This window comes from Xiphophorus hellerii, chromosome 9 (assembly GCF_003331165.1).
Source record: "Xiphophorus hellerii strain 12219 chromosome 9, Xiphophorus_hellerii-4.1, whole genome shotgun sequence".
NCBI classification, from domain to species: Eukaryota; Metazoa; Chordata; class Actinopteri; order Cyprinodontiformes; family Poeciliidae; genus Xiphophorus; species Xiphophorus hellerii.
This window is the reverse complement of record NC_045680.1, coordinates 3,479,401-3,495,633: the sequence shown is the minus strand read 5'-3', so window position 1 is coordinate 3,495,633 and position 16,233 is coordinate 3,479,401. Positions and strand designations below refer to the sequence as shown.

The window sequence follows — 16,233 nt, the reverse complement described above, 5'->3', positions numbered from 1 at the left end:
ACACAGACAAATGTCCGGTGTCAGTGGATGGAACGTCGGTTCATTATCTGCAATTCAATGGATCACAGCAGCCGGAACTGAGAAGTTTTAATCAACTCAAGAGGCGGCAGACAAAAACCTACCGAGAACAAATAAACGAAGGAGCGACAGAGTGTTAATTTATAATTACTCACATCTCCAGCCGATTTCTTCTTACAGGAAGACGATTAGTCATGTACTGACAGATACTGGCTGGAAATGCTCTTTGCTTCAGTCATTCACACACGAGACATGAAACTGGAAGTCTGAAATGAATCCAAGCCCATTGTCTGTCTAGTTTGGTGAAGAATCTTTTGGTGGAAATAAAATAAAACCAACAATACTATCCCACAAATGCCTCTGCGGACACCAAAAGCCAACAGCGGGTCCAGATGTTTAAATCATGAAGCATCCCTTTTGTGTAAAATAATAAAATGGATGGACACCATTTTATAAATACAACAGATCAGCATGACCCTCCACCCAAATGACACACATAATTATAACATTTTTAAGCAAATACACAGAACACTGTGGCAGCCTAAAATACAGCACATCAGCTCTAACTTTGCTTATTGCATTTTTTTCAATCAAATATTAGTAGTTACTTGAAAGTCTACGCAGGTACAAGTAGAAAATGCAAAAACCATTAAGCATGGTGGTGGATGCATCATTATGAGGGGCTAATTTGCTGCTGCACATGAAAATGTCATTTAAAATTGTATTGAGACAAAGACTGGACAAAGTCAAACCACAGAGACATCAAACTGATGAGACGATGATACAAACACACACAAGTCAACAGTTCTGAAATGATGGATAATTTCTCCTCATAACTGTCTATGTAATTATAGAAAACATAAGAAAGCTGTTGCTCCTAAAGAAAGATATTAACGATGCATTAAAATTCTATAAATGTGTTCAAAGAATAAATGGGTTCAGCTCAAATTTTAAATGTGAAAATAACATTAATGTGGAATTACATATTTTCTGGCTGAAGACAAAATTATCAATCCTGTAAATTACAGTCGACCCAAATATAATTACATGCATTTACATTAAAGAAACATCAGTACTAAGTTATGGGATCCAGCAGATTGGGTAAACTTGTTTCCTGTCTGGGGTTTGCAAAAAGTCAAGTTTTTAATTTCCATTTCTTAAAGTGAAAAATAGGAAATCTTATATAGAAAAGTGTCTAATATTTTTAATAGATGAAACATTATTTGAAGAAGTTACTGAAGACAAAACAAAATGAAAGCATAAATGTTCAGAAATGTTACCAAATATGCATGCAACATGAGAAAAATATGGAATAATACTCCAAGACACAAGCAATCAGAGCTGGAAAACCAAAGAGAATATAAGCAGCCCCAAGAAAAAACAGAAACTGTCTAATCATCTGGCAGTTGGAGGAAATCTGAACAATACTGTGCTGCTCCAACACCCGTATAACTCTAAAATCATTTCAGCAACCCTCATTGGTGAACAAGACTCCTCCAATTGGGGCAGGACATCCTCCCTGACCCGGAGAAGGCACTCTACTCTTTTCCAGCTCATTTATTTATGCATTTATTTATATAGCTATTAATTTTTAGTTTATTTATTGAGATGATAAAAGAACCTTGAACAACATTGATCAACAGGTTTTGCATGTCATTCAACACACACTCTCTCTTTCGGTTTTCTTATCAAGGGTGTCAGACACACACACAGAGACACACGCAGACAAATAATACACATGCACAATAAAGTATAGGCAGTAATGTTAGCTAGTTGGTTAGATAGTTAGTGTTGGCTAATTTTGAAGAAGGCTAATATGTTGATTCGTGACAATAACACCGTCACAGTGCTCATGATTGACACACACAGACATTTGGAAGGTAAGCAATTAAAATAATAATTATTTGTAAAAGTTCTTGCTGTGTAAAATATTATATTATATCATAATATTATTATCAGGGGTAATACTTAGGACTCAGTGTATGTTTTTGTTGTGTATGGTTGACAAAAAAATGTTTTCCTGACAGTCATAGTTGGTAAGAAACAAAGATTCCCCATTAAATTCCATAGGAAATGAATGCGGGTCCTTTTTGACCCACTCACGGAAGAATGGGGTAGTAATATAAAACATGATATTTCTTAAAATGTATAAAAGGTAAATTAAAAATTTTAATTGCATGATATCAGTAACATATTTTTTGAGGAACACCTGGAATATGAAGTGATGAAAACCTTTCATTACAAAGATATTGCAAAAAGATGACCTCATCGGGTCAAAAAGGACCCACTTACGCATCAGAGGGTTAATAGGAGACAAAGTGATGAATCAAAACAGAAGAATGAAACTACAAAAACCAAACTACGAACATAAACTGAGTCATTTGGATCCACAACACTAATAAATTGTATTACTATGACAATAACAAGAAGAATTAGACAAAAAAATTTAAGCATAAAGTAAAATATTTAACCAATAAAAGGAATCTGCCAAATTATAAGTTAATAATATTTAGATTAAGCCTTAAACCTGAATTTATTTACAATATATGTGCAAGAAATAGTTTTTGCTGACAAGGAGATTCTAAATTAATTAGAGATTGTCTAAGTGAATACAGCACAGTCCAGCAGATACAGTTAGGGGTTTAATATAAAAATTAGCAAAATTAGACAATCATATAAACTGTGGCCACCAGATGACAGCAAAGTGCTTCCAATATGACAATTAAGTGTTTTGAATATAGATTACCACCAGTTGTTGACTGGCTCTGTGGTCGTTTGAGGCGAATTCAGCAAAATAATCTGAGGGTTTAAACATACACACTGTAGTTAGGTCTTATCTCCAATAAATGCTAAAGATGGAGGCTCTCAGAACAAGAATGAAAATCAAAAAGAAAAAAGTGAAAAATGCGGACACGCAAGTGCACAAATACAGGGACAGAAGCTGATCAGACACCAAAAATATATATATATTTTTTCCAGTTATTGCATGAAACTTGTATGCACATTTAAAAACCCAGGTTTTTTTGGGCAGTAAATTCAATATAACTGACCAGCTAATTTGATGCTTACAAGGTTCCAATCAGGAAGTATAAATTCTTTCATGCTGTTGAAGTGGCTTGCAAAAGTATTTCTACTCCTACCATCCACAAACTTCAATGTACTGATGTCACCTTTCAATAGGATAAAAGCCACAAACATTCAGCCAGAGATAGAGTGGCATATTAGTCTGTAAAAATGGCCTAGTCAAAGTCCAGACCTAAATCTTATATATAAAGAATGGACACAAACTGAATAAACACAAATTTCAATCAATATACAAAGCTGGTAGAGAGACCAGCAGTAACCACAGTGAAAAATGGTTTCACAATGTAATGACTCAAAGGGACTAAATGAAAATGCACACCACACTTTTCAGTTTTTTTAATTTTAGAAAGCCATTTATCCTAATGAAATCCATTGAAGTTAGTAATTTTATGGTTAAAAAACAAACAAACTGGAAAACATTCCAAGGGTAGGAAAACTTTTGCAAGGCGCTTTGTCTGCTTACATTACTGCACCGTATCAAATGCTAAGAGTTTATGTTAAAAGAACAGCACAGTTTATTTTGTAACCCGTAGATTCTCCATTTCAAATATTACAATTACCAGCTGTTATTTGCCATGCAGTTACAGTAAACCATTTATTCATTTAAAATTTTGCCACAACTTATGCTGAGCTGAGAATCAATATTTTAAAAAAAAGAAAAGTGGTGCTCTAATCTTCTTTATAAAAGGAGTTCTACAGCAGTTATTTTCAATGTGGGTTTTATTATTTTTTGATGATCTGCAGGGGAATGATGTGTGACCTGGTTCACTTTTGGTAAGTCATTATTTTTATTTACTGGACCAAAATGACCCTCATTACAAGTTGAACACCTTATAAGAATACCTGAATCTCAGCTTTCTGATCTCCCGTTATTTCTGTGTGGCTGTAAACGTCACGTCGATCCGACCTGCAGTGACAAACACATCTGGGTTTGCTTTTGCTTGTGCCGTTGTTGTTGGTTTTCACAGTGTGTGTGTGTGTGTTACTGCCATGGCAATACAAGTGATATTGTTCTCAGAGATACAAAATTCTGAAATGTATAAGCAAAATGCAAAGACATAAAAAATAGAGATAGAAAAAATGAGAAAGCTGTAACCATGTGTATAAACCAGTGCCAGTTTAGAATGGCTGAAGACTTCAAATAAAAACCTTATACATTCATCCTTTGACAGTAGTTGGAGCCTTGGTTATTGCCTTTTGTTTTTTTTAAAGTCAGTGCACTTAAAGTTTAATGTTCAAACTGTGATTAAAAACAAACTTGCTCTCATTATACAAGCTTTCTGTGTACTGGCTTTACAATATTACCAAAAACTAACTCAAATCATTTTTGCAAGGAATACATTTTAAAAAAAAAGCATTATACCCAGATTAAACCAGCTATCTACATACACCGTCCAACAAAAGCAATGCGTTTCCTGTTTCAGATCACATACACCAAGATTACTGCACTTTCAAATACTTTGGGAAAGTCCAGACTGTAAAACGGCTTTGAAAGCCTCTGATTATAAAGCAGCACCTCAAACACGCTGCATCCATCAAAGTAAAAAAAATAAATAAATAAAATCTGCCAATGTATCAGAAAAAGCTCTACTCGCCTGGATCATCCTTGGTTACAGTTTCCGGACGAATGAAGGTGCCACATTAATCTGTTCAAACAATTACACACAACTATAAACACCCAGAACACGCCCAGCCGTCACACTGTTCAGGAAGGAGACGGCTTACAGTGCTTTGGTCTCACTGCAGACCAAAAGCTGGTAAACGTGTCATTATACACAATGAGACGTGTTTTCTACCAACATGAACTGAAAGGCCATCCAGCAAAGAGGAAGCCATTATTTCAGAAGCGACATATAAAGCAAGATTAACATTGCTTATTTAGTCCAAATAAATGTCAGAGAAAGAAGTTTATGTATTTTTTTTTTTGTACAGTGTATGTAAATATCTGGTTTTAACTGTGCAAAAAAAAAGAGTCTAGATTTCATTCATCCTACAACTTTAAATACAGAAAAACTCTTACAAACTATCTTAATCACATGAAAAAAAAATAATCTGGTTGACTCTACTGCTACTAAACTGGTCAAATAAATTAAGAGGAAAGTTTTGCACATTGTTGTTTAACATACAGTTCTGACCACAAGCTTACATTCAATCATTGTTAGTAAAACAGTGAGACGTTCCTTCTGGTTGGTCAAAACTTACGGCAAGCTGGACGTGCTATCCTGATCCTGCTGATTTAAACACAATGTTTTAATTTTATCAACATGTTTCTTCTGACCAGAAGTTTGTTTAATGTTTGGAGCGACCCAGTCCAGATTTCAAACTGATGGCAAGTGTGTAAAGGGAGCTAAAGATTAGGGTGATGGCAAGGAGTTTCCTGCAAAATATAAATACTAGTGGAAATGTTCAATTCAGGAGCAAACATTTTTATCAAATGAAAATAATAACTGAATTTACATCACCCAGGAATTTGATTAAAAAAAAACAAACAGTTCAAGTAAATCATTAAAACCCACAAACATGATTTTCATGCTGATGAGTGTACCAGAACTGTATGTTCATTGTGCAAATCCAATTAAACTGCTAAATGTCAGAGCTAATTCAATCGCTCAATTTAACTGCTGAATTATTTTTCTCCAAATAAAACAAATATATTTTAAGGCGGGGATGGGGAGCCTCCTGGAGCCATTTTATTACTTTCAACCATTAATATTTTAACAGTTCCCGTGCAAAAGCCTCAGCGATGTTTTTTCTTAGCTGTGCAGTGATTCTGCATTGAATCATTTCTACAGTCTCAAAGCTTTGTGAAAGAGGCGGCTGAATATAAAATTAAAGCTCCTGTTACAGATTCAACAAAACTTTCAGAAAAACAAAAAAGAGAGAAAATGATTTACAACAAAAACAGCAGAGGAGGAAAACTGCACCCGAATATTTGGCTTAAACAGTACAAAACAAACCAAATAACTACGTTAAAGTCTCATCAGGACTTATTGTTAATACAATACTTAAACTGCCTCGGAATATTATATTACAAATATATAAGAGTATATTGTAGATCGACAAAACAAATCTGACGCTGAATATTTTTTTCTGTTGTACACCACACTCAAAAATGAGCATCAAAACGCCCTTTATTTTATGTGTTATTGTCTGTTACGCATGGCTTTATATATTCTATACTACACTGCGATATTTACACAGCAGTTAATTTAGTTATTCCCTCAGTCTACATCTGAAAAGTCCAACTATTGAGGGACTCCATTTAATTCACCAAAATTAAGGAATTTGATCGATTTAGACCCTTTTTTTCCTGATGTTCTCCCAAAACTTGGGATAGAAATGGCTGACGCTTCCTACAGATAACAGCAAAGCAACACACAAAACACACACATACACACACACCCACAGGTAGGTTTAGAGAGAGTCCTGGGTAATAAAAGGCAGTGAAGCTAGAAGAAATGGATGTCAGTCTGACTGACGAATCAAATTTGAGTTTTTTTAAAAATAAAAAAAAAAGACGTGGAAAGGACCAAATGTGGGGGGCAGTTTCAGCATCCAGACAGGTCAGCTGCCTGCAAATACAAAAGCAGCTTCTACACACACATATAATATACTTTAGCTTAGATTATGTTTGAAAAAAAAAAAGATGTACAGGATAATATTAGTTAGGAACAGTGACAGAGAAACTGACATATAAGATAAATAGTTAAGGCTTGAACAAGACAAAAGCAATACTGTGAAAGAGTGTACTAAAGTTTCAAAATCAAAGAGCACTATGGCTTGTTTTCACTCCGGCCATCTGCAACCCTGACTTAACACAACCTGACACCTACTGCAGGGACGCACAATGGCAGCCACAGAAAAGGCCACTAGAGGGAGCCGTGACATCCAGCTGGTTGTGTCTCCCTCCTGAAGCTGTGGGCTTTAAGGTCATTTGGTTCACTCTACAGCCTCTTCCTCTTGAAGTAGTCGGCATACTGCCCCCCCAGGCCCTGGGAGTGCTGCCCGATGTACGCGCCCTCCGATGGCGGCGCCTCCTGCACCGCTAGCTGAGGGTAGTCCCTCTTAATGCCACGGGTCTGGTTCTGAGGAGACAGAAAACGACAGGCGGGAAGGACGTGAAAACGTTTAATCCATGGGTGGATCAGAATATTTTGTTTCAAAGCCGTTTAAAAAAAAAAGTTATTCGGCAAAAGGTCATTTTAACCCACAATGTTTGCTTGAATAAGCCTGTAGCAGTTAAAATGACCTTAATCATTTCTATTCTGGTGATTAATGGTTTTTGAAGGGCAATTTTGTTTACAAAGAAACGATCATTAATTTTATTTATGGTTTCGGATGTGTGTGAGGTTTTTATTTCCATTTTATTTATTGTTTTTGGTTGTTGTGTTTTATTTTGAATATTAAAAATGTCCTGTAGTTCCTGTGTAGAGTGTTCTTTAAAAAATGTAGGTTTATTGGTCTTTGAGAAGGAAACCTTTTATTATTATGCCATTATCCATGTATTACTTGAAATTGGTCTCAAAAAATCAACATTATAATTTCTTGAAATAATTTCAGGGACAATTTATCATCCAGTGAAATTTGTTATTGTGACAGGCCTACGTTTGAAGTGGAACAACTTCATATTCTAGATATTTAAAGCACAACAGTTAAATGAACCAGCAAAGTATTCCTCATCCTATTACTGGAATACTGTTGTCAAATGCCTAAACAGATGATGCATAAAAACAGATAAGTTAGCGTTGCAATTAGCTTTTATTATTAAAACAGTAAATAAATAAATAAACTTTATTAGGCATTATGGGAAGAGCACATATGTGATATTGAAACCACAGCAGAAAACAAGCTCTATGTATAGTGAATGTAAAGAAAGTCCAAAGGAACTCATCCACTTTAACAGAAATGGATGCTAACTACAAACAACTTTGTTTGATTTGTTAACATGTGGTATTATCAAATTCCCTAATCATCAGCAACACCCAGTATTAGCAATGTCCCAATCAGTCACACGCTAATATTTCATTAAAATCAAAGCTATCACGTGCTCAAACAATAGGACGCCTCAAAGTGAAGAAATAATCAGGACTGGGCTCCATTCAACTGAAAAAGATCTTTCAGACGCTGCAGTATCGAGTTTTCTCTACAGCAACGGAAAACAAATCCCGACACGAGTTTCTGTTGCTGAAGGCATCTGACTCAACACACACAGCTACAACGTTCAGAAAACACACATCTCATTGTAAACATATTGACACTGTTTTAATACAACTTGTTGATAATTAAACTTCTAATATATTTCTGTGCTGTTCCAGTTAATCCTCAGTGGACAAACTCCATCAATCCATCCTAAATTAATAATATTCACTTATGATTAATTTAGAGACTTGACCTGCATAAGGTCTAAGATTCTAAATATTCTCAATGCTGTTAAAGAGAAATACTGAGTGGAAAGTGAAAAAAGGGAGCAGCTCTTGTACAGATTCAGCAGGGCGTCACTGCAGAGCGAGGGGGCCACAGAGGCAGTTTGCACAAACAAACGTAAATCTCACTAAAGGCGAGACCCGGCAAGGAAGTCTGGAACTGTTTGGTTTACGTCGTCAGTGTTCCTTTCTATGAACCTCCTGTAGATTATACAGCCTTAAACTTCTTCAACAAAAACAAGAGAAAAGAGAATGCCAAGCAAGCTGCACTGATGTTTTACCTCTATGGTATCATTATATTCATAATTATATATTTAATAGGAGGGTGTATGGAGGAATAGTTGTTAGCACAATCACTTTGAAGGATTGGTGCAGAAAGTGTACCAACCTTTCTGTCAAAACCCTGATGTAATTCAGGGTTCTGACATTTTTCTACAAATCTTTTTTCACATTTCCACAGTTCCCAGTTCTTTACACATGTTTAAATTATTAATAATTAAAGTTAAATATGGATTTATACCAGATATTTCCACAGAGTGCAAACTTAAATATCTTGAAAATACCAGAAACGGAAAGAAGGAAGACAGAGAGAAGGATGGACTCAAGGACTCAAGGACAGAAGGAACAGCACAATGAAGAGATTAAGGAAGGACAGAAGGACAGAAGAGAGGTAAGACATACCTCCCTAAATACAAGAAAAACATAATGGAGTAAGAAAGGAAAGATGGAAAAACAGAAGGCAGGAAGAAGAGAAGGAATGTGACAAGAACAGAACAATGGAAAGAGGAACAACTAGGAAACAATAGACACAAGGAGGAAGAAAGAAATGAACCAAGGAAGGGCACAAGAAAAGAAGGGAAAAGGAAAGACATGAGAAAGGAAGGGATGAGACAAGTCAGGGGAAACAAGGAAGGATGCTAGGAAAGGAAATGGGTGACAAAAGGAAGACAGGGAAAAGAAGGACACAAGGACAGAATATAGTAGAGGATGTTTGAAATAATATTTTCAATCCTCTTATTTAGTTTTTTCCACACTTAGCTAAGACTGTAATATGTTAGTGAAAAACTTTTCAGAAACACTTTGTAAAACATTTTTGCTTTGAAAATTTCAAGAAATACAGAGGAAATGAAATCCAACGATTTAAAATAATCATAAACCTGAAAGTATTCAGTTAATTTTTTCCACAGGAAGTGTGGTGATTGAGAACATGTTAACATTAATAAACCTGCCATTTAAGCTTGAAATAAAATGAAATTCTGTTTGTTTTTATTGTAATGCAACCTTTCACTTTCATTAAGTCTTTATAAAGTTAACGGTCTCCTAAATGCATAAAATACAAAGATGTTTGAACCAAATATTTGAACTTAAATTTACAATGGTGCTGATAATGAGTGAGTTACAGACAGAAACTGTCAGACAGAAAATCATACAGTAAAATACCTAACCTGCTGATTAACGTTGTGTATGAAATTCTAAGGCACTTACCTGCAATACCAAATACTAAGATTTTCTTTTTTAAGCCGATGAAAATATTATATCATTACCTCTTTTCCCTCTGAGCTTCACTTAGAAAAGTATGAAAGTACAAATGGCCAACAGCTTGATGCCTTTATGTAATTTTTACTCACATAATAGTATGTGTTCCAGTCGGTGGCTGCAGTGTGTGCATGTGTGACGGAGCTGGGTGTAGCTGCAGGTGGGTGTGGAGCTCCGAGGAAGCCGGGCATTAAAGGCAGGGTGCTGTAGGCTGGGAGCACGGCGGCGGCAGGTAGGACTGCGGGAGGAGGTGCTGGACCATTACTGACTGCGTGCAGTGGGACCCCCAAAGGCTTACACACTTCCACTTCCTGCAACACACACCGATGCAAAAAAAGATCAGTCAATAAAAGCTGCAAGGATGAAACTACCCCCTAAAATTGTACACTTATAATTTGCATCTCTTGATTTTGCCAGCTGTTAACTTTTCTGCTCTCTAGTGGTTGTTAAAGGCCATACTCGATATTTATCACATTTGTTTATGACACTCAGACGAAACCTGTATAAAATATTCCCGTGAACATAAATTGAGGTCATTATCAAAGCTTCAGCTGCTGAATACCACACATGCATGCATGAATAAATCTGAATGTAAACCCTTCAGAAGACCTTATGAATTTATACAGACTCATTCTGCACACTAAAATTTAATAAAAGGTTCTCATTAATCATGTTCTCACAGCATTACTGAAGACAACCATACACACACACACACACATGAGGTAGATAAGTTTGTATCAGGTGCTGGGTGCAGAGTGATGCTTTTCTCCAATTTACTTACACCCTTAAAGAAAACATCAGTGTCACCCAATCTGAACAATCATGCAAATAGTGTTTATGCCAGAGAAGGAATCTGAGGGATACGACACGGTTTACTTTGGAGAGAAGCAAAACCTCATGGAGAATTTTCTTTTTATGCAGATGCTCCATACTGGAAGCAGTCTGCAACCAATTTTAATAATGAAGTGAACTTCATCTATTGAAATGTATATGATTGATTTGAAATGACTTCTGTTAATTTTGATAAAGTACCACGAGACATTTGTTGCAAATTGGTGCTTATATGGATTAATTGAATGGAAACTTGTAGAAACGTGTCTTGCATCAAGCTTTCGATTAAATTTATTTACCTACATTTACATATAAGGATTTTCATTGCTCATCAACTTACTTATGCTAAAACAAACTTGTTCTTTTGCTACAGAGAATGCTGATAAGAAAATGTTCAGTGTAAATGGAGAGAATATGAGGTGTTGGTTGCAGCTTGGTCAGACTGTGTACCTTGCTGGCGAAGGCCTGGTTGGTTGTTGCAGGCTGGGAGTAATACTGAGTGACAGCCTGCATGTAGGTAGTGTAATCCCCGTAGGTGGAGGCGGCAGGAACCTGGAACACAACCAGTCACAGAAATTACTATCACTTCACAAGTTGATCCTAATTTATAAACAAAAACTCTGAGAACAGGTTGGGAAGCCCTTAAAAAAACTTTTATTATAAACTGTGTTATGCAAAAGATTTTATATCCTCTAAACATGCATTTTTTTATAATGCAACCACAAACTTCAATATGTTTTTTTTTTTAAATTACAAAATATAATCCAACCTTCTAACATCTTTTAACAGGATGTTCCTCCTGTGAGGGGCTTAATCTCAGTATAAATCCAGATGTGAAGGTTTCATATGTTTGTTAGAGAACATTAGTGAACAAAAAGCATCATGAAGCCCAAGAACACATCAGGTAGGATTTTAGAGGTTTTGGGAAAGTATAAATCCAAAGATGCTGAGTTTCACAACTCAGACGGGAGAATCTGTTGATCAGGGAACTATTACTTGCTCTCTTCACCAATCTGACCTTTACGAAAGAGTGTCAAGAAGTGTATATGGAAGAAGGTGCTCTGGTCAATGAGACCAAAATTTTAATCGAAGACTTGCACTGCACCTTGACCTGCACCCACCACCGATACTATGAAACACGTTGGTGACAGCATCATGCTGTGGACATGCTTTTCTTCATTAGCGAGAGGAATGTTGGTCAGAGTTAGTGGCAAACCTGGAGAAAAATAAATTCAAAGGCACCAAAAGACCTGAGACTAGGGCAGAGGTTCACCTTCCACCTGGGCAACAAAACCAAAATAACATAAACTATCTATAGCTGCTCAATATTATTTACCAAAGCTGCATAACCACATTATTTTTTCTTTACTCTAAATCAGTAATAGTGAAAGGGAGGTGAGAAGTTGCATGGCAGGAGGCTCCATTATGTAAATGACAAAACAGTGAAAACTGCCTAAATACAAACCTGTTCAAGGCTTACCAAGTGTCACCCAGTTCTTATTAAAGACATGCTAAGTTATTCTCCATGGATATGTGGACAAACTGAGGTTTTTAACACTATTTTATTCCACTCTTAAAAGTCAGAGGCACAATATTCTCAGCCAGGATGAATTTGCTCTTTGAGATTACTTTGTGTTACCCAGGGTCTCTGCAGAATTCTCCACCTCAAATTTAAGGGATTTTAAGACCATTATGAATTAAATTTAAGACCTGCATCACAACAGAAATGTACAAAATAAAGTTTCATAATGTATATTTTAGTAGTGCCAGACTTTTTGACAAAATGCACGTAACATTGTGTGAGTTGGCAACAGAATTGAGCCAGTGGGAAAGATGAACATTGTACAGCCAACCGCAGATACATTTACACTTTCCCACAATAGATGCAAAAACTAGCACGTTAGTCAGCAAGAGTATATAGCAGCTAGTTAGCGGTAGTCTCAACTATCTCAAGTTACAGAACAGAGTGAAGATGTCTGTGTGTGACTCAAATGTTTGCCTGAAAGAAAAGTCCCTCAAGAAAAATAAACTACATAGAAAGTTCTGCCATAACATTTAAGACCTGTGAATAACACATTTAAAGTCAACTTACATTTATCTAACAATTGTGAGACATTTTAAGGCCTTAATTGTGGAAATAAGATTTTTTAAGGATGCATTTACATCCTGTTACCTGTGTGTGCTCCTTGCTGTAGTCTGCGGCCGTGCCGTCCTGTGGGGCGGCGGTGCTGTAGGTGTGTGCCTGCGCTGCCTGGTAGTGCTGGTACCACTGGTGCATGGCCTCCTAAAGTACAGATCAGCCAGGATCAGGAGAAAAATGTCAGAGAGATGTTTGCTCTGATTCGCTTACTATTTTTTGTGCATCCTACTCCTCACCTCAAGCTCCCTTCATTGTCACTCATTAAGCATCGTTCCTACAGACAGCTCTGTCGTGTCCTCTCTCCCCCCCCCCCCCTTGTCTCATCTTTCCAGACAAATTAAGCCGACTGTTTTATTGGTTATCTAATCACGACTCATTTGTTTGGAGAAGTAGATTGTAATTAACATTTAGAAAAGGGGCTTTCTTCTCGCCGCTAAATATCAGATATGTCATTTGCTGCTGGAGGAGGCAAGACGACAAGTGGAGAAGGAGAAACGGAGTGACAGGGGAGAAAGAGAAAAGAATGGACGGGAGGAACAGACAAACAGCCCGTAGGAGGGCTTCACGACTTATTTTGAGAGGAGGGCTGAGAAACGAGGGGAGCAGGGGACAGATGGAGACACACGCTGCCAAATCCACTCTCATTCTGCCTGTCTCTTCTCCCAGAAACCCACAGTTAAATCTCCCCATCACCTATGCAATTCAGGTGCTAACTGTGACCCAGCAGAGCAACAGATATCCACGTATTAGCATATTTGTTTTGCAGTACCTGCGTGTAGGCTTGGTTGTACTGGGTGAAGTCGGAGGAGGTGTCGGAGTTGTACGGGGCGGGGGTTGTAGCCGCCACGCTGTGGGAGAATGAGGCAGCGCCCTGCGAGACCACAGGAGCCACTGGGGCCCCGTAGATCCCGGTGCCCGGCTGTCCTCCCTGAGGCTTGTTAGCCACCGAGTCTGATGGGAGACAAACAAGAGACGCAGTGTATGAGTTCAGATGTACAGAGGCTGGTAAAGGTGGTGTGCTGCTTGACTTTTTCCACATTTTATCACGTCACAGCCACAATCCCCTTCTGGGAGCAGACCAATACAAAGTCAAATATAAGATAATGTAAAAAACATGGATAATTTTTTTTATTTTTATTTCCTAGAAATACGTAGAAATCCAACATGTGCAGTGTGTGTATTTAACTGAGTCAATATTTGAAAGAGTTTTTGTTCCATTCCAGATGTTTAGTCATTTACCAGCTTTGAACATCTACAGATTAAAATCATTTGCCTATTCTTTGAATAATTGCTCAAGTTCAGTCAGATCAGATGGAGTTTGTTGATAAACATCACGTTCTTCCACATATATACAATCATACTAGGTCTGGACTTTGACTAGGTCAGTGAAACAGATGAATATTCTGTAATCTCAACCATTCCATTGTAGTTCTGGATGTATGTTTAAGTCAGTGTTCTGGAGGAAAGCGGACCTCTGCTCCAAATCAGCAGCTCGGCTCAAGAATTGCTTTGTATTGAACTACATATTTCATCCAATCAGCGCTGACCATGTTAACCAATCACTGCCAGGGCAGACAAAACCAGAAGATCCATAAACCATAAGCTACAGCATAGTACAAGTTAAAAAACAAGCTAGTGTGCAAAATAATAGTGTCTTTTCAGGTGGGTGGGGTGTGTGTAATCATATAATAATGTTATTACATTAATATGTTAATCACTTTCCAGTTAAAGATTAACATTTTATTGCCCCAAAGTAACTGGTAGGGAAAGTTAAATGTCACAGCAGGTTTTACTGGGTGCACTTAGGAGAGGAGCAGCATGGTTACTCATCATTGTCCATTTAGGTAATATTTCTTTTCATTTATTTTACTTTTAAATGTGACCAACATTGTTGATTAGCTTGTTTTAAGATCTACTGGTTGATTACCTAGTTAGCATTTAATTCAAGTTCAAGAAATGTATATCATTGTATTTTTTGTGTTTGCCTTTTTTAAGACTACTTGGTGTTTAAACTTTCAATATGTTTTACAGTAAAAACCCAGTGGACCATTGGTGGACTGCTCTAGCGCCCCTAGCATGTTTTCAGGGGGAACCCCTGAGTGTGTTGTGACATTTAACACCCATGGATAATTTTTCATTTCACGCTAAAAAATGTTGAGCGTTTTTTTCCCCATGTTGTACATTCTGCTGCTGAAAGTGACTGCTGCTGTCCACAAGTTTGTTTTCTTCTAACAATGTCCAGGTGGGTGGAACTTGTCAAAGTAACTTCCACATGAGTGGCAGGATCCACAGTTACTCAGCAGAACACTTCATGGCCTCCACCTGTCAGAGGATTTGATGTTGCAGCTGACTGGAGAATAGAAGCTTGACACACACAGATGATCCAGGCTCAGACTGGTGTTTTTTTTCCAGAGCCTCCAACCAGAGCAGAGCTACATGGAAAAAGCATGTTGAGCCGTAAATGTTTACACGGTACTGAATGTACATCCACCTCAGGGAAATGAAGGATGCTGCAAGAGAGATTTAAAATGTGACTCTATGCTGACTTCTGCTGCCTTCCACATATAAATAAGCAAACTAGGTCAAATTTATCACCTCACAAATCAAGCACATATTGTTTGGATATAAAATTTAGCATATTCAATCCAAGAGTAGTTTTAGTAATAAAGATGGACCATCCACTATAGTCTTACTATGACACCGTTTGTCCAACAACTTACACAATAAAAGACAAAACCTAATCAAGCCTTTTTTCCCCGTTTTCACACTCACTTTGCAGAACAACTCCCGGCATCACGCTGGCCAAGTTCAGGTAAGGATTGGAGGGCAATCTCACTTCTTTAGGAGGATCGCCCAATAAAGAATTCTGACCACAGTTTACCTGATGAGAGAAAGACACTTTAACCACACAGTGCTCCCTCCAATTCATAATAATGTTTTATTCTGCATTGCTTTGTCACATTAAATACATTGACATTTGTGTACCATACCAAAATGTTTGAAAGTTCAAGAGGTATGAACCCCTTTGCAAGGCGCTGTACTCATAACACAATAACTAGGCTTTATAGCTGAACTTTGTGAAAAGGTGTTCTGTTAATTACACTTCCTTTCCAATTAAAACATTTTAAGACAATCCCAAGATGGAAATTAGTTCCCAGAAGAACCTCAGCACTGATTATGCCTGTACACCAACTTGGGAGG

The 16,233-nt window shown here is 37.2% G+C and overlaps 1 protein-coding gene across 1 annotated transcript in view; it reads right to left on the bottom strand.

Moving 5' to 3' along the window:
• Positions 1-1,207: 1,207 nt before the first annotated feature.
• The window catches only part of raver2 (ribonucleoprotein, PTB-binding 2), an 89,099-nt gene continuing 74,073 nt past the window's right edge, over positions 1,208-16,233 (bottom strand). The window contains exons 11-16 of the mRNA XM_032571710.1: positions 15,805-15,913; positions 13,802-13,983; positions 13,066-13,176; positions 11,343-11,444; positions 10,154-10,372; positions 1,208-7,187 (exon numbers count right to left, since the gene is read on the bottom strand). Of these exons, the coding sequence (XP_032427601.1) occupies positions 7,047-7,187; positions 10,154-10,372; positions 11,343-11,444; positions 13,066-13,176; positions 13,802-13,983; positions 15,805-15,913 (864 nt within the window). The 3' untranslated portion in view covers positions 1,208-7,046. The remainder of the gene's footprint in view (positions 7,188-10,153; positions 10,373-11,342; positions 11,445-13,065; positions 13,177-13,801; positions 13,984-15,804; positions 15,914-16,233) is intronic.